Source organism: Mirounga leonina, unplaced genomic scaffold (genome assembly GCF_011800145.1).
Source record: "Mirounga leonina isolate KUSES-001 unplaced genomic scaffold, KU_Mleo_1.0 Mir_115, whole genome shotgun sequence".
Classification (NCBI taxonomy): domain Eukaryota; kingdom Metazoa; phylum Chordata; class Mammalia; order Carnivora; family Phocidae; genus Mirounga; species Mirounga leonina.
The window spans coordinates 37,243,762-37,267,327 of record NW_023270268.1 but is presented as its reverse complement, the minus strand read 5'-3'; the positions used below and the strand labels follow the sequence as shown (position 1 = coordinate 37,267,327).

General features: G+C 41.9%; 1 protein-coding gene across 7 annotated transcripts in view; it reads left to right on the top strand.

The window, feature by feature from the left end:
* TFDP2 (transcription factor Dp-2) overlaps nucleotides 1-22,942 on the top strand; it is a 177,197-nt gene extending 154,255 nt beyond the window's left edge. For all 7 annotated transcript variants that reach the window (XM_034996122.1, XM_034996129.1, XM_034996099.1 and 4 more), the window contains 5 exons: nucleotides 3,658-3,726; nucleotides 7,705-7,856; nucleotides 11,608-11,774; nucleotides 16,028-16,133; nucleotides 16,333-22,942. In XM_034996122.1, the coding sequence (XP_034852013.1) occupies nucleotides 3,658-3,726; nucleotides 7,705-7,856; nucleotides 11,608-11,774; nucleotides 16,028-16,133; nucleotides 16,333-16,516 (678 nt within the window). In that variant the 3' untranslated portion in view covers nucleotides 16,517-22,942. The remainder of the gene's footprint in view (nucleotides 1-3,657; nucleotides 3,727-7,704; nucleotides 7,857-11,607; nucleotides 11,775-16,027; nucleotides 16,134-16,332) is intronic.
* Nucleotides 22,943-23,566: the final 624 nt, after the last annotated feature.

Below are 23,566 nucleotides of genomic sequence, written 5' to 3'. Positions count from 1 at the left end.
AGTAGTTTGCTTTATTTTATATAAGAGGCATTTTATTTTATTTTACTTTTAAAGATCTTATTTATTTATTAGAGAGAGAGCACAAGCAGGAGGAGTGGCAGAGAGAGAGGGAGAAACAGGCTTCCCGCTGAGCAGAGAGCCTGACACGGGGCTTGATCCCAGGACCCTGGGATCATGACCTGAGCCAAAGGCAGACGCTTAACCAACTGAGCCACCCAGGCACCCCCATAAGAGGCATTTTAATTTGGAAATACATACAATATGAAAATATTTCTAATTGTTCATATATACTATTTTTTTAACAGACTCTTCTGTGTAGAATTTTAGAACTGGAAGGAGATTTAGAGAGGTGTATAGTTTGACTGATGTCCTGATGAAACTGAGGACATAGAAATTAAATGACTTGATTTTTACTGTTTCTTAGAGAAGATCTTTATTTTATTCTAGTTTAATTCTGAGCACTCTACTAATAAATTTTTGACAACTCATAAATAGAAATAATATCTTATTTGATGAAATGCTTTGCTGTATGGATCCAAAAAAAAAAAAAGGATCAAACTGGCTGTTTACCTTTTGTGTTTAAACTTTTATCTTTGATTCTCACATCAGTGGCAACAGAATGGAATTTTATCTGTATCTTTATCAGAAAGGATAGAATGTTCAGCTTACATGAATTTTGGGGTGATGTGTGTAAAAACATTTTTTATTCCATTAACTTTTGATCATTATAGAAAATCTTTCCTGGGGTGCCTGGGTGGCTCAGTCATTAAGCCTTCGGCTCAGGTCATGATCCCAAGGTGCTGGGATCAAGCCCCGCATCAGGCTCCCTGCCCAGCAGGAAGCCTGCTTCTCCCTCTCCCACTCCCCCTGCTTGTGTTCCCTCTCTTGCTGTGTCTCTCTCTGTCAAATAAATAAAGTCTTTAAAAAAAAAAGAAAAAGAAAATCTTTCCTATATAAGCATGTGCCCTGACCTATTGGTTTTAAATTGATTTGACCTAATTGTACTGTCATGGCCATAAATGGAATAAATTGAGGTTAAATATAGTAATATACTTTCTGCAATAAATATGGTTGGTTTCATGTTTTTATTAGTCCTTTTTCCCCTCAGCAAATGAAAACTTATTTGGTATTATTGTCCTTGTGGGTGGAGGGAGAAATTAGACATTCATCAAAAGTTGTAGAATGTTATTCATATGTTATGGTGGAAATGACCTCCTTTTCTCCTTCTGATAGAGTGGAATTTGAGGATCTTTTTTTCTTAAGTTTTTTCTCTAATTTTTTTTAAAGATTTTATTTATTTGTCAGAGAAAGCGGCAGGCAGAGGGAGAAGCAGGCTCCCCCCTGAGCAAGGAGCCCAATTTGGGACTCGATCCCAGGACCCTGAGATCATGACCTAAGCTGAAGACAAGACACTTAATTGGCTGAGCCACTCAGGAGTCCCAAGGATCATTTTTATCACCAGTAATATTAAGCTGATAACAGAGCCTCAATAAGCAGAAATCTATTAGAAGTTACTGTGTGTGTACCCAAAGATTATACAAGACAAAATCTCTGACCCCAGGAGCTTTCATTCTAATTGAGTAAAGGAAAAATGTAAAAGAAGTTACCAAAACTGTGACCGATTATTCCTGTGAAAGACGTATATACAGATTCTCTGGAAAGGGAGATGAGGGATACTTTACCAAGAAAAGAAAAAATTGCTTGAGCTCAGTGATAAGGGAGGTATAGGCGTCTGCCCAGTGGTTCAGGGCAGAGAGGGCCTTCCAGAAGCCGTGCATGGACTGAGGCAGGCATAAGAAAGCATGCACACAGCTGGGTGTGACCAGAGTGCAGGCAGGGCTAAAGGGGATAGACTTCTAAGTGTGAAGCTTTGGGGACCTGATCCTGGAAACAGTGGGAAGCTTTTGAAAATTTACAAATAGGACAACTGATAGGACATATTCTATAAGGGGTCACCCTCCTGGTGGGTTGGAAGTTGAGCTAATAGGAAGATGAGGAGGGAAATTGGAGGGGGTGGATTGTAGATGGTCTGAGTTAAATCAGTGGCGTGAGGTTGGAAAAGTGTTTCAGAGGTAGAATCGACACAACTTGGCCTGGTGTTAGATGGGGGGCACGAGGGGCAGGTAGGGGCCTGGCCTGTCACAGCTGCAGATACAGGGGGGGAAACTCTTTTCAAATGTAGAAAGCCACATAGATTTTTCTAGTGAATCTTAAGTAATTTAGACGAGATCGGGCGCGTTCAGGGTGGTATGGCCGTAGACTTAAGTAATTTAGGATGAAAATACTTTAGTGGTTAGAGGAAGAATAAGAGGAAACTCTTGGTGCAGACTAGAATAGATGAGGAGCAAATAAGAAATGCTTTTGGAGTAGACAAGAAAAATGTCATGTTTGAAGTCGTTGACTTTTGCCCAAAGACACAGTGAGGAACTCATCTACAAGGAAATTCAGGCCCTAATACCTATTTTCTAGGTAGTTGTAAGAGTGAGGAAAATAATAGTTGCATGAAGCTGGGAAATTTGTCCCATAAGCATGTTCCTTACTACAAGTAGGAATTGTGTATTGAATATGTAGGCTAACTGTATTAGGAGCTATGCCCATTTAAAAGTCAGTTAAACTAAAATCTTAAATGAGATCTTACCTCATTCTTTGGGTTAGGGGGTAACATAAGAAAGTATTTAATAGTAGGGCCTCTGGAACCAGATGGCTTAGGTTCAAATCCTTACTGTTGCCATTCACTAGCTATGTGACCTTGGGCAGTTACTTAACCCTCTATGCCTCCATTTCCTTACATGCAAAATGGGTAACAACAGTACTAACCTCATGATGCCTTAAGATAATGTGTGTAGGAAAAAAAAAAAAAAGATAATGTGTGTAAAGTGCTTAGTTGAGTTGCTGCCAGACAGAGTAAGTATTCACGAAGTGTTAGCTATTACTCTAAATAGAATTTGAAAATAGCAACAAGTACTGCATATCAAATATTTATTAAGTGGATGGGTTTCATTAATGATAGTAGTTGCCACAATTCTGCTATCGTGCCTACTTGCTTACCCCAACCCCTGCTCCCCAAAAAGGTGTGATATGCATTTATTGATATTGGTAGTTAAAATGGATTTTTTTTTTTTTTTTTTTTTTTTAGATTTTATCCATTTATTTGAGAGAAAGAGCACACAAGCAGGGGGAAAGGCAGAGGCAGCGGGAGAAGCAGGCTCCCCGCTGAGCTGGGAGCCCAACATGGGGCTTGATCCCAGGACCCTGGGATCATTAACTGAGCTGAAGGCAGACACTTAACCATCTGAGCCACCCAGGTGCCCCTAAAATGGATTGAGTTTTAAGGAAAATTCTTTTTTTTTATTTTAAGATTTATTTATTTATTTTAGAGAGAGAACACAGAGCACAAGCAGGGGGAGGGACAGCAGGAGCTGGAGAGAGAGAGAATTCCAAGCAGACTCTGCACTGAGCTCAGAGCCCAATGTAGGTCTCCATCCCAGGACCCTGAGATCATGACCTGAGCCAAAACCAAGAGTTGGACCTTAACCAACTGAGCCACCCAGGTGCCCCTAAGGAAAATTCTTGATATCTCAGAATTGGGACCTGGAAAGTGAGCAGTACTTTATACTTTCCATATGTTCATGTTATTTTGTAACCTATCTTTTAAAGATAGAGAAGCAGAGGAGGATAGAACGGATAAAGCAGAAGCGGGCCCAGCTCCAAGAACTTCTCCTGCAGGTAAAGTTGCTGGGATGGTTTTCATTCTTTTCCTTACCTATATTCTGCTGCCCTGCTTACTTGCTTTTAGAATCAGTGTTTTCTACTTTGGCTATCTTTTGAGTAGTGTCTGATGGGACCACAGTAGGGCGGCCTCCTCCACATCTGAGCTCATCACCATCCACATGGTCTGCCTTTAAGATGGTTCTGTCTCTCACCACCATCATGGCCTCATGGCAGGTCACCTGTCCTGTGCATTACTTATATTATGCAGCGACTTACTTCTGACACTTATTCTTATTCTGAACGGAAACTGTCAGAAGTCCTTTTGTGTGTGTTTATTTTAGCCCTAGTTTGGAATATCAGGAAGTAAGACTCGTTAAACTTCAGGCACTTTGAGTAAAATAATCAAATCCACCTGTAATAATTTATTATCTGTAAATAACAGAATAACATATAATGATTCAATAAGCTTTGTAGAAATACCAAAAATTAAAATGCTTTTCTTTTTAAGAAAATTAGCTTTTATAGTGTTTAATAAGGATCCCTGTATTTATACTGTTTTGGATCATTGCCTGGAATTTGGATGGTTTTCTTAAATATAATAGAGCCAGTGTATAAAATCATGTGAGGTAAAATCACATAGACTTTTTTATTTTATTTTATTTTTGGTAATTGCAGTTGCTGTAAAAATTCACTTTGAGCAGTACACTGGGGTCATTTTCAGTGTAATCAGAAACCCTTTTTAAAATGAACCCAGAGAGTCTTTATGCTTTTTTTTTTTTTAAATCAGCAAATTGTCTTTATATGAAAAGCTTTCAACCACTTATAAAATCCACTTTGATTTGACAACCGTTAGATCCTATTTAATTTTTGATGTAATCCACTTTTCAGAAATACAGGTAACAATTAAGTTGCCAAATCTTGGAGCAGGGTTTCTCCGAAACGCTCCCTTTGTCTAATGGACAGAATATGTCAGGTATTCTTAAATATCCCCCATTTTTGTTTTTTCACTCTCTAGATGCTTGTATTTGCTTGTTTATTCCAAGTTCATGTATACATCAGAGCAGCAAGAGAAGGCCGTTTAGCCCTTGCAGAGACCTGCGTATGATACGAGGAAGTAGGGAAGGAGGCGGAGCAAGGGTGGAGGAGTAGAAGTAGCTAGAGCAGACGCTGCCCAAACATAGGCAGGCTCCAAAGGTGTGTTCCACCCGGATAGGCCGTTTCTTTCTCCCTTCCTATGTTCTGCGTCTGCTTTTCACTCCGAACCCTGGGGGGGGACCTACCTGAGGAGCTAGAGCTGGAGCAAGCATTTTATGTATTTTTCGTACTGGGTTTCCAAATAAGGTTTTGTTTGAAGAGAGGGTTCTGCTGCTTACAAAACAAAACAGAACAAAAATCCTGAAGGCTGACCATGTGTTCCTGTGCTCCTCCCTGTGGAATTCTGCCTTCTGTGATTTGGCCTACCAGGCATGTCACTGCCTTCCCCCAGCTGCTTCTGCTGTCCCTGTCCCCACACGGTTTCCTACCAGCTCACATTCCCTCGCGTCTGAGCCAGGCCTTCCTCAGATTTCCTCAAAATCCTCGTGGAACATTTTGGAGCTTGATTTTTGGCATAATGTTATTGAGAAGACCTGTTTATCAGAAAGAATGGTGCTGGGCGTGATCACTCTCATGGAGGTGGGACGCTCACATCCCTAGACAGCCTTCATAAAGAATGAAGTTGAATATTTTTTCCTCTGCTTATCTTTGTACAATGAACACTATTTTTTTAAGTCCTAAATTTCTTTTCCTCTTCTGTCTCTCAAACCAAACATTTACAGAAGATTTCAACCCAAGGGCAACCTAGCTGTCAACATTTATAAAAGTAGGTCTCTCTCAATATTAAAATGAAACCCGAAGTATAACTGAAAACTGCTGCTCTCTGGTCTTCTGGTAGACATACATACAGCTTATTTCCTGCTAGTGTTTTATCTCTCATCCATCAAATAACATTTATGAAGTTGTCACAGAAAGTAAATTAAACATGTCCCTGAACACCAATAATTTACCATGGCAAAGCTAGCTTAATTTTTAACAAGTTAAGGTCACCACTCACTGACATCATATGACACAGGACAGTTTTACTTACCTGCCACCACTTCTCATTTATCCTTGGTAGTGTAGACGAAGAAGGGTGTGAGTAGGTGATATCTATAGATAATCCACATACCCTACTTTTAGCTATATAACTGTGTCTACTAGCCCTTAAACCTTTTCCAGGGCTGCTAACGCATAGCAAAATGAATTTGTGAACCTGCCCTCTGTTCAGCCTCTGATATTGATGTTAATGAGCCTGGAAAAGAACAAAAGGCTGAAGGAACTCAATCAAAGGGCAACAGAGGAAATCCGTCCAAAACAAATAGGTGGTGATTTTTCTTTTTACTGTCTAAATAACATTATATATGTTATTACTGCTTTCTTCACCTGAAAAATCTGTGATGCTATTAAATGTACACAATATTGAATAGTGAGTCATACATATATAAGGACTCTTATTTATTACTGTTGATATTCCCTCCTCTGCTGAGGCCCAGCCATGGCACTAGGACTGCAAAGCTAGGGCAAAGTATGAGAGCATCTCCTGAGATGCTTTTTCTAGTAGAAGGGAAGAGAATCTAGGCAGAAGTCTTCAAACGTTTAATTCTTTTCCTCAGTTTTACAGTATCAATAGCGTATTTTTTTCAACATTAAGTAAATTAAGCAACGAATATAAAACAGCCAACATCCTTTACCAGCAGCAAATAATGAAGTATAACTTAAGTAATGTTTGATAGTATTGATAGTGATAGTTTTTTGATAGTGGTGGATATTGATAGTGATTTTTGGACACACAGTTAGGGCTAGCATAAATTGGTATCCCTTCTGTTCTGTGCATTTTAGGAGTAAATGTTCACTTTCTAGGGATGGTACCCAGTCATTTTAAGATAAAGATAATCTCAGTTAAACTTTTGTTAAGGCTCAGAACCTAAAATAAATAATCCTAGGATAAGATTGCTAAAACATAGAAAGTAACTGAAATTCATCACTACTGGGTGAGAAGATGGGACACGCCGATGAAAGGGAATGAGTGGATCTGACTTTAGGAGCCTTTAAAACCACTCTTGTTTCATGAGCAGATGAAAAAGTTGAATTGCATAGTCTTTCTAGCTGTGGAATTCTTTGATACATTTACCTTATTAAAAGGGGGGGGTGGGCAGTCACTTCTTTGACTTGCAAATAATGGTTATAACTAAAAGTAGCAGCAAGATCCAGTAGACCTTCATCTAGCTTATAAGTGCTAAGCCTCAGTTTCTTGTCTGGAAGATGTTGGGTGGGGGGTGAGTCGGGCCAGATTCCAGCTGTGCCCTGAGGATGTGGGAATTCTGTGGAGGTACCCTAGGAACCTCAGGGGTGAGGGAGGGCAGAGCCACTGGGCTCTGGACTTCCTGCCCCCCTGCAGTCAGCCAGAGCGATGCTACTTTCATCTGTTTTATATAGTGTCCTATAGATTTCATTTGAAGAAAGGATTCTGTAGCTTTATAAAGTTTGCATATCCCTGAGCTCGACAATCTAAAAGGTGTATTTAACCCCAGACTCCCGAGAGTCTGTTAGATAAATGGAAAATATAAGTTCACTTGGTATCACTTTCTCCGTGTCACTCTAAGAAGAGTTGCAGGCGCTCCTGGGCTCTCGCAGATTTGTAAGATCCTGTGTCTATGGATGACGGAAGCCATGGGCCCCATTATTTACATTAGGATGATGTTAGACAACATGTTTTCCCTTGAAATGTATCTGAGTTAGATCATTCTAATCTTTTTTCCTAAATGTTTCATTTTAATTATAGGTAGACGGCCTCTTTAATATCTCTAATTTCTAATACTCTAATACTATTTCTTAAATGTATTTATTTTAATTCATTTAATTCCAACTCACTTACCCATATTAAATGACCATATTCTTTTTCTTGGATCATTACAGCAAATCGCTTTCAAAAACCTGGTTCAGAGAAATCGGCAAAATGAACAGCAGAACCAGGGCCCTCCAGCTCTGAACTCCACCATTCAGCTGCCATTTATAATCATCAATACAAGCAGGAAAACAGTCATAGATTGCAGCATTTCCAGTGACAAGTGAGTGGAGAACTAGGGGAGGACTGTAGGGCCGGCCTCCCAGGAACACATTCCTATCATTTGCAGCATAAAGAAGGGTGTCCTTCATTATCTGAGCCCTTCCGTCTGACCTCCCTGGGGTCTGGAAGACACCTTTGCAGACCTGGAGTGCTGCCATCTACTAGTGCATTCTTCATCACTCGCCCTCTCAGCCCCTTGTCTTGTGCCTGGCACTATACTGCCTGTCCTGCATGCACAGTGGAGCCTGGACCCCAGCCAGGGTGTGCGTGTGTGTGTGTGTGTGTGTGTGTGTGTGTGTACACGTATGTGGTAACCCTGGGCAAGTAACTGCCTTAACGTAGACCATCAGTGAGGGCCTGGGACAAGATGGGTTTGCTGGTGATCCCCTTCCATAGTTCAGTGTGGAAATTTTTGGGTCAACATGTGGCATTAAGGCAATTGTTTCTTTGTTTTGCTATAAGTAAGATGTGCTTCTATTTATTAATGAATGGACGTGAAAATGCTAGATGCATTCTCTGCTTTCTTATTTTCTTATTTATGTTATACCTAGAAGTTTATACCTTTTGATCACCTTCACCCATTTTATCCACCTCCCACCTCCACCCCTGGCAACCAGCAGTCTGTTCTCTGCATCTATGAGTTCATTTTTTTTTTAGATTCCACATATAAGTGAAATCATACAGTATTTGTCTTTCTCTGTCTGATTTATTTCAATAAGTATAATGCCCTCAAGGTCCACCCACGTTGTTGCAAATGTCAGAATTTCCTTTTTTTATGGCCAGATATTCCATTTATACACACACACACACACACACATACCACATTTTCTTTATCTGTTCATATGTCAGTGGACAGTCAGGTTGTTTTTGTATCTGTTGTAAATAATGCTACAGTGAACATCAGGGTGCAGATATCTTTGTGAAATAGTGATTCTGTTTCCTTCAGATATATACCCACATGCGAGATTGCTGGGTCTTATGGTAGTTTTATTTTTAAATTTTTGAGGAACTTCCATACTGTTTTCCATGGTGGCTATAACAATTTACATTCCCACCAACATTTTTTTTACATTTTAACTAAAGTTGATGATGATATTTATCATAGCAAATGAAAAGTAGCAGTTTTAAAAATACTGCTAAGAATTAATTTGTAATTTATTTTACCCTTCATGAAAATAGTAGTGGTCTTCAGGCTGTGACCAGTGTCCTGAGATAGTTAAGGGAATAGGGTGTGGAGTGAGACAGACCCAAGTGTGGATTGTGGCTCCCCCATTTAGCTGCTTCGAAGCAGTTTTCTGAAGAACAAAAGATGATTCCAAGGCCTTAAATACCATCATGTCTTTAAAGGATCTCACCCAAGGCAAGCACTTTATAAATATTAGCTGCTGTTACAAGGAGTCAGCATATAATCTGTTCACCAAATTGGGATTCATTTGAAAGCGAGAGAGGGCTCAGTAATGATATCAGTCCTACAGGCATAGTCCAAGACTATCCAGAGAGACTGGGACTTCTCGTCTCCTTAGAGCTACAGCATTGCGCTTGGGCTTGGCCTTCCCTTGTCTCTCCCACCGTTTTCACAGGCTGTGTTGCTTCCCCTGTTTATCTTGATTGCATACAGAGATTATAGGTCACTTAAGTAAGGTGCCAAAAGAAAAAGAAAAATCGCGAGCAGGGATTTCAAAAGTATTTGATAATTGAGACTATAGACACAATTAAGAATAGTATGAAGTCAGGGCGCCTGGTTGGTTCAGTTGGTTAAGCGACTGCCTTTGGGTCAGGTCATGATCCTGGAGTCCCTGGATCAAGTGCCGCATCGGGCTCCCTGCTCTGCAGGGAGTCTGCTTTGCCCTCTGACCCTATCCCCTCTCATGTGTTCTCTCTCATTCTCTCTCTCTCAAATAAATAAATAAAATCTTTAAAAAAAAAAAAAAAAAAGAATAGTATGAAGTCAGAAGATCCATTTTTCAGTCTGTCTTCTAGCTACATAGTTTCTTAACCTTTGTGAGATCTGGATGCTTCCTCCACAAAAGTAAGAATTACAGTATTTAACTTGCTGGTTTTCAAAAGTTATAGATCAGTTCGTAAAGGACCCAGCCCACTGGTTAGCAAATGGTATGTGTCTGTATTATTAGTCACACAATTGCAAAATCTTCACAACCTACATCTACAGGGACTGTTAACATAGCCTCATAAAACTGAGAATCCTAGAGAACGTTTAACATATTTTCAGGAGAAACAAACTTAGAATTCTAGTTTCTCTCTCCAGTTAACCTCTTGTTTTGTGAGGGGTTATTAAATTCTCTTCATCACTTAGTCTTCTAAGTCTGAAAAAGAGTAGCAAGAGAATCTGGGAACCATTGGCCTATGGGAATTATGGATTCTGTTCATCCCAGCCTGGGGCCTGGTGAGGTTTTCATCCCTCGGTGGTTACTGACTCATGCCCTTTCCCAGCCCTCCTCTGAATAAAGGGAAGGAGGCTGTAAGCAGCTTGTAGAAGCTTGTTGTTCAAGGTAGGTCCTAAAGCCTTGTCTTTCAGTTACTTTGGTGATGCAGTCTTTTCCCCTTAATTAGCCTGGAGGCTTTTTCACAATGGAGATTAAATTTACAGAACCATCTGCTTTTAACATATGCCAGGAATTATCCCTGTGACAGGCATACACTTCAGATTTTTTGTGGGTTTTTTTTTTCCTGAAAATGTGTTAATGTCCTTTATTCCTAAACATGGCATTTCACTTTGTTTGTTTGTTTGTTTGTTTGTTTATTTTTAAGATTTTATTTATTTATTTGACAGGGAGAGGCACAGCGAGAGAGGGAACACAAGTAGGGGGAGTGGGAGAGGGAGAAGCAGGCTGATGCGGGGTTCCATCCCAGGACCCTGGGATCATGACCTGACGTTATTTCACTTTAAATTGTAATTTTTTCCCTGATCTAAGATCTAGCATGACTAATTTTACCTTCTCATGATTTTAATAAGAATTTCATGACAACATAAACCCACTACTGTGCCAGAACATTCCCCTGCACTCCGTCCCTGTAGGGTGAGGCCTGTGGGTGAAGGCGCCCCAGGGCCTAGCCTAGGAGTCAAAAGGACTGTGCTTTCCTATATTCACCTTTTTTGGGAAACATTGTACTGGGCAGCTGGGCATCCTGATTCAGTACTTTTCAAGAACATTTGGAAATGTGCTGTATATTTATGTGGCACTTTTTCCTTAAGTCATTTCACTTCTTAGGCTCTTAAGATAGGATTTGAGTTTTGGTTCATTTGTAAAAAGTCTCCCATTTATTGCTTATCTAAAGTATGCTATAGTTAGTAATTGATTCAGGAATATGAAATAAGCATCCAGAATGTTTTTTTTCCCCTCAAACCTTAATAGGCCAACTCATAGTAGGGATGTCATATATTAAACTGAAAAGGCTTTCTTAATAATTTGTCTTTTGGTGACAAAGCTATAGACAACCTTGGAAAGTATTGGTTTTACACCAAAGTTGTCCCCTGTTTGTAACAGCTTAATGAGGGCTGAAGTTTATGGACTCCTATTGTCTCGTAGGAAAACTGTTTTAATTGGGAAAGTGGCTTTTTTGAGATGTCACTCCCCTGAACACAGCTGAATGACCATTATGGCTCTAAAAGGTAACAGTTTCTAGTACCATAGCTGAATGTAGGCCCTCATTCTTTAACGTACAGAGTACAATACTGTGCAGCCCTCCCCTATCCCACTGAAACCCCATACTAACTTTGTTTTCTGATGCAGGTTTGAATATCTTTTTAATTTTGACAACACCTTTGAGATCCATGATGACATAGAAGTACTGAAGCGAATGGGAATGTCCTTTGGCCTGGAGTCAGGCAAATGCTCTCTGGAGGATCTGAAACTTGCTAAATCGCTGGTGCCAAAGGCATTAGAAGGTTATATCACAGGTATGTTAACTAACACTTTCACATTCTGTGCCCTTTAAACGTAACCATTCTCTTGAATTTCTTATTTATCATCTCTTACTTTTCCTTAGAGATGCAAACGCAAATATAGTAAACTGGAAACAGCTTATTGTTTAGTTTTACTTATTGCTGACCTTTATGTAAATGGAATCATAATGGCATATTCTTTAGTGATACGAGTTTTTTCCACTCAACATGATCTTTTCATCCATCCACATGATTTAATGTAGCTGTAATTCATACATTTTTACTGCTGTATAGAACTCCATTATATGAATATATCACAGTTTATTTATTCATTTTACTGATGATAAACTTTTGAGTTTTGTTTCCAATTTCTTGATATTAAAAAACGGTGTTACTTTGAACATTCCTGTAACGACACCATAGTGCCCACGTGCTGGTGTGTGGCGTGAGATGGCTAGGTCACGGGTGTGGGCAACTTCAGCTTCACTAGATGAGGCCAGGGCTTTTTTAATTTGATTTCACAAGTTACATTCTCAACCTGCAGGATGGAAGTGTTCTGTTTTCCCAATCAGGTGAAATGGTATCCTAATTTTTTCAATTAAGATTTCATTCACATACCATAAAATTCACCATTTTATGGTACGTACAGTTCAGTGGTACTTAGTATATTCGCAAGGTTGTGAAATCATCACTCATGCTAAAGCATTTTTATCAGTTCAGAAAGAAACCCCATACACATTAGCAGTCACTCCCTATTACCCCATTCCTCCTAGCCCTAGGCAACCACTAATCTGCTTTGTCACTATGAATTTGTCCATTCTGGACATTTCCTATAGATGGAATCGTACACTGTGTAGCCTTTGTGATGAACTTCTTTCACTTTGCATGATGTTTTCAAGGTTCATCCATGCTGTGGCATGTGTCAATACTTCATCCCTTTTTATTGCCATTGTATGAATAATAGCACATTTCATCTATCCATTCATTAGTTGGTAGACATTTGGATTGTTTCCACTTTGGGGCTATTATGAATGATTCTTGTACATGTTTTTGTGTGATCGTAAGTTTTCACTTCTTTTGGTTGCATACCTAGTAGTGCAATTGCTGGGTCATATGGCAACTCTATATTTAACATTTTGAGTAACTGCTAAACTATTTTCCAAAAGCATTTGTACCATTTTACAATCCTTCCAGCAGTGTATGAGGGTTCCAGGTTGTCCACATCCTTCTCAGTACTTGTTATTGTCCATCCTTTTTATTATACTTATCCTTGTAGACATGAGGTAGTATTTTACTGTGGTTTTATTTTGCATTTTCCTAATGACTAATGGTGCTAAGCATCTTTTTATGTGCTTTCACTGGTCACTTAAAGATCTTCCTTGCAGACATGTCTCTCCAGATCCTTTGCCCATTTTTGCATCAGGTTGTCTTTTTATTATGAGTTTTGTTTTTTTTTTTTAAAGATTTTATTTATTTATTCATGAGAGACAGAGAGAAACAGAGGGAGAAGCAGGCTCCCAAGGAACGGGAAGCCCGATGTGGGACTCGATCCCAGGACCCTGAGCCGAAGGCAGACGCTTAACCATCTGAGCCACCCAGGCGCCCTTTATTATGAGTTTTAAGAGTATACGGAGTATACTTGAAAACAAAAACAGTATGTTTTGCATGTTGTGTAATTCATATTTTTTTTTTTACTGATTCAGAAATCTTCTTTATGATTGTCCCAATTCCCAAGACTATGGTATATTCTCTACATATAATTTGGAGGCATAAATAATGCTTTTTGCCTTTGCTTTTACCAGTTTCCTTCATTTATAAATATTACCACCTAGAATTTCACATCATTTTCTGAAGGCACTGTAATATTAGTTCTAAGGTATAGTAAATCAAATATGAGCAAAGAGGTAGTACTTATTTTTTTTTAAAGATTTTATTTTTAAGTAATCTCTACACCCAACGTGGGGCTCAAACTCACAACCCAGAGATCAAGAGTCTCGTGTTCTACCAGTGAGCCAGCCAGGGGCCCCTCGTTCTTATTTTATTTTGCTTTATGGTTTTGGCCCTCTGGTCAAAACACAAGAGTTTGTTGATTGAGATTTGGTTTCTGTTGGATTTGGTTCTTAAATTGGCACCATCCACCAGCTGCAAGTGTGACCCCTTCTTCTTGCCCCTTAGCCAACTTGCCCCCATATCTTCACCCCCAACACCCCTATCTCCCCACTCTCTCCCAGAGCAGGCCCTGCTGTTTTATTAGCAGCCCAGTCATAGTGGCAGTCCAGCAGGGTCTGAATAAAAGACTTACTCAATAAATCACCAGAACCTTATTTTAGCTTATTCTCAGTGAAGAGGCTCAGGGCAATCAGGCAGGCTCTGTGGTTTTGATCTCTTTGTGACCTCATTTGCAGGCTGGGACATAGACTTTCTGGTTACTTTAAAAGAAGAAATGTGTGCCTTTAGTGTGCAAAGGGACAGAATGGCTCTTGAGTTAGATTGTGAAAACTATTGTGTGGATCTTATGATAATGCGAAAGAAATGTAGGCTTCTCAAAGCCATTGTGAAAAAGAAAATTTACTGTGTTATGCTCACAAACAAGTAAATAGCTGTGTTCTGACAGAAAGTTTCCATATATACTAACTAATATTCACCACAGGATTCTGGCTTTAATTTCATCTTGCACAGGCTTGTTCTTATTTAATGTAGTTAAAGTCTGCTATTCTTCTTAGAACTTTTCTTCTTTTTCCACAGCTGCCTTAGCTAGCCTATAAAGAAAAAGGTTCACAAGGCCATTCCAAAATTAATGAAATCATTTAGTTTCCTTTTTTCCTCCATAGGAAGCTTCTCACTTGGTCAGACATTACCAGGATAGCAGAGTTATCAATTCTAGTACGTAGAGTTGTAGGGTTTTGGGGGGTTCTTTTTTTTTTTTTTTTTTGCACAGTGATTACAAAACTATTCTGATTAACTGTAATAAAGGCGCATTACTAAATTGCACTTTCTGAGCATATATTCGGTCTTATTTTGTAATGTAAGTCAAAGAATTTATAGGAATACATTTCTATCGTTTTTCACCACTTTTGTAAACTTGCTGTGAAAGAGACTATACTCATTCATTCAGTAACATTTAGATCTTACATGTTCCAGTCAGTGCCTTCCTTGAGCTAATATTCTAGATAATGAGACCAGTATGAAACTAATAAAGTTACAATAAGAATTTCTCGGGGTTGTGATTGGAGAAATACGGTATATGCCCAGAAAATAAGATTGCAAGGGTATACACCCAAAATATTTTATGCAGACCTAAAACAGTAAGGCGTGTCTCACCTTCATTAGAAATGTGACTGCATATGACCTTTTAAAATAAGGGCTAGTTTGAGTTACAGAGCAAAGGATACCAGAAAAAAGAATGTATCTTTGATGAGTAATAGCACTGAGTTCACTGGGCGGCACGTGAAAAGGTGGTACAGTGGGAGTTTTAGCAAAAATGTGTCTTATCCTCCTTACCTATTTCTTTCTTTTTTTCTTTTTTTAGAAGGTGGGGAAGGGGAGAGGGAGGAGAGAGGGAGAGAGGGAGAATCCAAAGCAGGCTCTGTGCCCAGCTTGGAGCCTCCATCTCACAACCCTGAGATCACGACCGGAGCCGAAATCAAGAGTCGGTCAGATACTTAACCGACTGAGCCACCCAGGCGCCCCTGTCCTTCTTACCTATTTCTGATTTGACTTTCTTTTTTACCCACTCCTGGCTTCGGCTTTTAACACCAGTCGGAGTCTTTGGTGGTGAGGATAGCAGGTGTCCAGGAATAGTACAGTGATCTCTGTACTCTCAGCTGCTCTCTTGAGGTCAAAAAAGAATGAGTCTGTGGTTGGTTTAATTTGAATTCTTCCTCACTGTAGTCTACCTTCCCATATTTTTTTCCTGTTCTTATGTCCTAGAGATTTCATTTTTCCAAGCTGAAAAAAATGTGGATTCTCCCCAGGGCAGGAGACTTGCCTAGCTGTAATTTTTAAAAGATTTTTATTTATTTATTTGCGAGAGAGTGAGCACAAGCACGGGGAGCAGCAGAGGGAGAGGGAGAAGCAGGCTTCCCACGGAGCAGGGAGCCCGATGCGGGGCTCGATCCCAGGCCCCTGGGATCATGACCTGAGCCCAAGGCAGAGGCTTAACGACTGAGCCCCCAGGCGCCCCTCCCCTGGCTGTACGTAGATCAGGCTCGCACGCTTCCTTCAGCTTGTGGCACGCCGACATCGTCTGTTTCTGTTTCTCCCTATAGAGATCTCCACAGGACCTTCCTGGTTAAATCAGGGACTACTTTTGAACTCTACTCAGTCAGTTTCAAATTTAGACCTGACCGCTGGTGCCACCTTGTCCCAATCAAGGTACGTATATTTTCAGGGTTAGAAAGAGAAGCGGTGAGGCCCTGAGCCCTCCACGGGTGTCAGTGCAGGTCTTTTCTGGAGCAGATTTGGGCAGAGCGCCCCAGTGGCACCTCCTCCCCCATGTTTTTAGTCCTACACTTTGCAAAGCTTAAAACATTTGCCGCATTAATGAGCTTGTGTGTTTTTAATTATTTGCTAGTGTAAACCAAGGGTTGTGCTTGGATGCTGAAGTGGCCTTAGCAACTGGGCAGTTCCTTGCCCCAAACAGTCACCAGTCCAGCAGTGCGGCCTCTCACTGCTCTGAGTCGCGAGGCGAGACCCCCTGTTCGTTCAACGACGACGACGAGGAAGATGACGAGGAGGATTCCTCCTCCCCAGAATAAAGACAGGAGAAAACCCACGTTTTAATATTTGATGCTCATGTGTGTTTTTAGTGTGAGCTCTTGTTTTTGAAATGATTGCTTCAGTCTTTGCCTTTGTTTGCACTGTGTGTTCAGTGAAAACTAGGGAAACACAATAAGCAGATTACCTGAAGGCTGAGATGATTGAGATGAAAGTTAGCGTGAATGAAAACTCTGAACGACAGAGCCCTGGATCACACCGCAAACAAAGCGGTTTTCTGAGGTGATAGAGGGGACAGCCCCTAAAGAATTGGCAGCATGAATGAAGCTCATTTATCCTCCACGAGGTGGGATCTTTGTGTTCCCCCACACCCACGTAACCCTCCTTAGAATCAAGGTTGCTGTAGTGAGCGGCCCGTGACATCATGTTTGTCTGTCTCTCTTCCTCGGCTGGGCTGCTTTTTACAAGCAGGAGTGACCATGAAAGGATCCCAGGGGGATGAGTTGTACAGTGAGGGACGTAGTCGGCAATCCTTGAGGTCTAAGGAGCACAGATTGAACTGCTGAACTAGTTGAAAGTCTAGTTGAGGTGCTTGACGCATCAGCTGCCTTAGACGGCTTCTAGAAAGGAGCAAGCGCTAATTCTTAAGTACTTAAGTGACATTTAGAAAAATGTATAGTAAAACTGAAATGATCATTATTAGCCAATGCATTGGTGCATAGAATTTTCTAGGGCTACTTCTGGAAGCCAAAATAGAATAGCATTTCCACGTGCATTAAATACTTCGCCAGCACTGCCTTTGCCAGCATTCTAAATCTGGAGTTTTACAGAGAAGGAAATTGTATCTCTAGTTTTAATCAAAGCTATGCATTTCATATAGCTTTTCCATTTAAAACAAAACAAAGAAACAAATTCCTAAGACCGAACTGCTTGCTTGGAGTTCCCTACAGTACTTGTATGATTTCACTCAGTGTGCAATTTGTGAAAATGAACCAAATGTCATTACTTTTGTCTTAAAAGCCTATTTCAAGAATATGGACAGCAATGTTTTCCTGTACATGTCACCTTTTGTACATTTTCGTTAATCAAAATTACCGTATTGGGTTTATGCCTGGCTAAATTGCATTTCAAACTAACCCGATATTCAGTGTTTCACAGAAACAGGGAAAAATATTGACCACTCCAAACGATTGGATCTGTTTCATATCGTGTGGTATACAGTATGTTGTTTCCTAGCCAAAGACGCCACCGGGAGCACTGCACTGGTGTGTTCACAGTCCCTTCTCCTCCGAACAGGGGAGCGTGGGGACATCTGTCAGCATGGCCAAACCCCGATCTAATTTCACAGTAAGGCCTTGAGAAGGAGCAAATAATAATGGAAGATATCTCTTTGACTCGAATCATTTGGATTTGCCTCTAGATTAACCTAGCACCTTTGGGCCCAGCACTAACCTGGTCCCAGATCAGTGCTTTTCTAAATCCATGGGGGAAGTACAGATGCCTTCTGATGCCTTTTTAAAGTTCTTCCACTCTGCTTCCAGTGAGCCGGAGGTGAAAGATTTGGCTGACCTAAAATTTTTACTAAGGCCGTGAAAACGAATACACAAGAACACACAACTTTAACGTAAGTTCCTTTGAGACAACACTCCTTCTGTCAGAAAGAAGCCATAGTGCAGACTCGGAGTGGTCAAGCGGGCAGGGAGGTTGAGGCAGTTCTTAGAGAATTCTGTCTCAGCCCAAGTTCTGCGGCACACCTCTGAGGCTGGGGGGATGGCAGGAGTCTGAAAGACCGCAGAGGCTGCAGCGGGGCCCTGAGGGCTTCCAAGACATTTCTGACTTGAAGATCATCAGCTACACAGTTGAGTAAAACTGAGTTTCCTCCCAAACTGCCACCTCCTTTACTAACTCCAGCCTTCACCACCCACATCCCTGTACTTGAGGGGGGCCCAGCAGGGACCTGGAGAGGCCAAGGGCCACAGCTGGCTCTTTAGTCTTCAGAATATCTTTTACAGGTTCCAAGACCTGAACGTCAGCATTTGTGCCAGGTACATTAACCATTACCATTCCTCCACCAAATAGCAGAATCCTTGCTGGAGCTCTTGGGACACCATCCCTTTCTCTATTCTCTCTCTCTCTCTCTCTCTCTCTGCTGCTATAGTGTTGTAAACTGATAAAATACAGATTTGTTTTTTTAAAAGCAACCAAAGACTCTTAACATAATTGGTGCCCCATCACTGGCCCTCTCAGCCATATGCGTGTGCTGTTTGGTGGGAAATGGTCTCTGTCCCTCAGTAATGTGTTTGGCTTACTGCTGAGGACACCTGTTGGAGTCACACTGTGGCCACCAGCACATGTTGCTGGTATAAAACCTTATCTGAGCGGAAGACTAAGCGGAGATGTTTAGAAAGATGAATTCTTTTATTCTTACGTATCTCCCCTAAAGAGATTTTTTAAAAGCTCACCACTCAGTCACAATTCCATATGGAAGTCAAAGTAACAAAATGTTAGGAAATTGTGGCTACAACATCCAGGATTCTTCACAGGCGTAGCCTGTGCGGTTACCTGCACACACGCATGTACACGTGAGTGCGCACACACAGACACTGCTCCCAGAAGGTGCTGGTCCCACTCTGCTTTCCGGGGAGTTCGAGAGGCCTTTTTCCTCCTCAAGGGTCAGTACAGCTGTGACCCTTCCAAGTGCGTCGTGTCAGCCGGTCAGTAAATTCATGCTCCCTTTAGCACATGCACAGGGGGCACCAGACCTGCCACGGCCACCCCGCACGCACGCGGGGAGGGCACCCAGGCACCTGCCCGAGCTTCCCTTCGCCCTCCCCCCACCGTGAATCTGTCTCATCTACTTCATCCTTCCCTGTGCTGACAAGGGGATGAGAACAGCCCTAGTAAGTGCTGACGTGAATTGTGCCTTATGACCACGGAGGACGCTGTGGCGCGGGCAGGAAAGGGGGTGCTGACACAGTGACTCCTCACCTCGGCTGTGCGCACTGGCCCTGGGCAACATGACAGATGATGACCACATGTTTGGTTTCCCACAATTTAATTCTTTATAGAAATGGTGGGGAGTTTCTGCCATTTTAGCAGGATGAAAGAGGAGAACTCCCCTCGTGGGCAAAATTTCCCTGCCATACTTGAAAAATAAAGCCAGGGTCAGTCCTCAAATGCAAGTTAGCTCCTACCAGATCATTAAGATGGCGATGTTTCACAAAGGCGTGGCTCCCTTTAGCCATGCAGACATCTGTCACTCGTGTTTGTTAAACCACAACTCTTGGCTGCTTGGGTCACAGAGACAGCAAAGTTGCTCCAGGTATAGATGTAACTTGGGCCCCGGGACAGTCAGAACATAGTGGCGTTGGGTGTTCTTGGGAGCAGGGTTACAAAGGAAGGGAGCTGCCAAAGCTGTTTCTCTCATAACCACACTCAGAGAGTTGGGGGGGGGCGGGGCAGGTTGCCTGTTTAACTTGATCAGTGGTTCACTTTAAGGGCCCTTTAAATACCTATCCAGCTCCCTATCCTCAGGCATATGAAAGAAGTTTGTCTCCCCAACAAATCTGGGATGTAGGTATTAAGATTGTACCTCCTTAGTGGTAAGTACGGGGTGGGTGTTGGACAGTGAATGTGAAGATTTAATCCTCCAGTAGGTATTTGAGTGAATACAGAACAGAAAACATTGAGAATGACCAGTGCTAAGGGAAAAAAACGACAGGGTAATAAGACAGTGGGGGGAAAGGCAACTTTGGCTAGGGTGGCCAGGGAAGGCCCCCCCCTGAGAAAGTGACATTTGTCCTGGGTCAGACAATTGAAAGACTTGCCATACCACTCTGTCCCATAACATGCACTTGGAATTGCTACTAAATTCTAGTTTTAAGCATACATTTTGGAGTTTGTTAAGGAATTTTTAAGATTTAAAAGAAAAATTTAGCTACCAGCAGTATCCATAAACCTAACTAACCCATGACATTCTCATTATTAGCTTCATCACCTTGCAATGGAACCTATACCATAGAAAAGTAATCACTTTTCTAGGTGTTTTCTTCTAGTTTTTCAACTGGTTGGATACATAAAAATCTACTTTTTATATTAGATACATAAAAGATAGTCTTTTACTCTACATGTGGATTGGCCTTAGTGGAGCTAAAGACTCCCCCAGGATATTTTCACAAATAGGCTCCCCATTTTCAGGACCCATGGCAGCGGTCCCTAGGCACTGCCGATCATAAATGTGTATTTATGGAAGACACAGGTGTGTGCCAGGGGCCTGCACCGGGCCATCTGCCTCAGGAGTGTGCCTCCCTGCCCTTCAAATCACAGTCGGCACAATGTTCAGTTAGTTTAACCTTCAGGGAAACCACATTATTACTCAAAAGGGAAAAGCCTGATGTTTGCTTAAGATCTTACCTTTTTAAGAAAAATTTAAACACCCACATAAATAATAACATTTCTCAGGAATTAGCCTCTTCAAGGTATCTCTGAACAGTTACGCTTATGTAACCTTTGAGATCCAGTTCCCCCACATACATCTACATTCACACTATGCTAAAGAAGAAAAAGTGGAGGACATGAAACTTCGACCCTCCAGTTATGCCCTGGGCATCTCTGACAAGTATGGAAGCTTGAATGGTAGCAGATGGCCATGCATGATAGTACTGGAGACAGCAGAAAGTGCATTCGTTTTTTTATGTGCGTTCTGCACAGCTGTTCTCTCAGTCAAGGTAAAATCCTGTGTCATTCTTATACAAACTTTGCTTTATAAAAAGGGCTCTAGAATCCAATGCTATCTTGACCCTTGCTATTCCAGCAGACTGGACTTCGGGCCTCCCTGCTTAGAGCTGCTTTGGAAGCCAGTGTAGATGAAATAGGGGCAGGACTCACCCTTTCTCCACCAAGGGTCTCAGAATGGAAGGGACCATCTCTTCTGCCCCATTCATTGAGAAACAAGCCAAGAGCCTGACCTGTCTAACATCCCTTGGCCTGTCTGGCAGAGTCTGCACCACAACTCAGAACTTCTTCCTCCTGTGAGGGCCACATGGCCTCCTGAAAACCACACCCTCACCATAGTCCTTCTAAACCGCTTTGAATAAATATCAGTTCTCTGTCGCACCAAGTGCTTCGCAGCCGAGGAGCAGAAGTGGGACTCCACTCGTGAGTCCCCAACATGAGACTGTGGTGTCAGCTTTGGGCCTCTTTCAACCTGGAAGACTCCAGGTTTAGACCTCACACCTGGGAAGAAACTCATTCCTCCGTGAGCAAAGACCGTCCTGCATGTTGGTCATTGGCAGGAGGCTTGAGAGGTGGGGTTATCAGTGGATCCTTCTGTACCACATTAGCTTGTTTCTGTCCATGTCTGTCTCAACAAGGAAACTCCCCCAGATCATGTTTGCGGGTGAAAACCCTTTGTCACTTCAAACTCACCATGTTATCACTAATCATACACCATCTTCCACGTGCCAGGCACCACCTAGTAACAAATGGCCTGATGTTTTATTTTACTTGTTCATGACTGGGGTCAGTGTTTTTTTTCATACTACAGTTTGGAGACCCAGATACTTTTGTGCTAGAAGACTTCTCTGAGCACACTGCAGTTCTGTTCCTCCTAGTAGCATGATGGCAGGTTCCACCTTTTGTTAGCAACTGGCCAACCGCATTGGCCAGCCACTCCGCAGGCCTGAGCTCAGAGGACCGTGGTTTGGTACTGTGAGTTCCTTGAGCTGTTTTGTTTACCACCACCACACTTGACTTTGAGACAAAAGAGAGGCTGTGAGCCCAAATCACAAGTTTGTTCACCTTTTCCTTTGGAGATGCTTTATTCTGATCATGTGCTGTTGGGTTTTATTTCCAGAAAATATAGGTCTGCTTTTTTTCTGCATGAAGGAAACATTGTGGTGCCACATGCTTTAAGCAGTTTAAACAAGAGAAGTAAGGGGAAGGTGCAGACACCACATCTGACTTGCCTAATGTAGACTTGACTAGATCGAAGTACCTAACCTAATATGATGTATTATTTTATAGCATCTCAAACTTTGTAAATAAATACCGTTATTTTTATATGGAAATTTTATAGAAGAGCTATTTCTGTATACTTAATTATACCTGGATTTCCTGAGATTGCTTCCAATAGATAACAGACAAGTCCTAAGCAGTGTTCCTCTAAGGATGGTTCACGGACCACCTGCAGCAGAATTACGGAGCAGAGTTTTAAAATGTTGCATCCCTAGGACCCACCCCAGACACTCCAAAGCTCTGGCAGTGGGCCCCGGGAAGTTGTATTTTTAATAAACTCTGAGTGATGGTTTTTGTCCATTAAAGTGTATCTTTATCCATCCTGTAAGCTTAAAAGAAGGAAAGAAAAAACATCTGAGATGAGTGTTAAGTTGTGCTTGAGAAAAAAATGGATCAGACTATTCTATGATTTGAATGAGATGTACTATAGAAAAAATAAATAATTTAAATAATGTTGGTCTCTCATTCTTAGTGGGCTGATGGGGGGGTTAGAGGGTATTGTGGTACACTGCCCCACCCTCCCTCCCTTACGACCAGGACACTCCCTCCACGCGCTGTGTCCCCCCAGGAATTGCCCTCAGCAGAGAACTGCCTCTCCCGCAGCTGTGCCCACAAGCAGCCGGTGAGGGTACGAGAGCCCAGCTCCCTTGCCGCAATTTGGGGGTATCTGAAGTGCCATCCAGTTTCAGAATTCCTCATGGAACTGGGCAGTTCCTCTAACGACTGCATCGTGGTTCAGCTTGCCCTTCTGCCCCATCCTGCCTCCCCCACTGTGCAGGTGGTGGTCCCAAGAGCACGCGCCAGTACGTGGATGCCGCCCGTCGCACCTGTGATGGAAATATGGCAGACGGTTTAAAGGTTTTCTGTGTTACAGACCGATGATTTTACATCTTTTTAAGGTTACTTGAGAAGATTAGAGCATAAAGAATCTTGTCTTGGGTGCCTGAGTGGCTCAGTTGGTTAAGCGACTGCCTTCGGCTCAGGTCATGATCCTGGAGTCCCGGGATCGAGTCCCACATCAGGCTCCCTGCTCAGCAGGGAGTCTGCTTCTCCCTCTGACCCTCCTCCCTCTCATG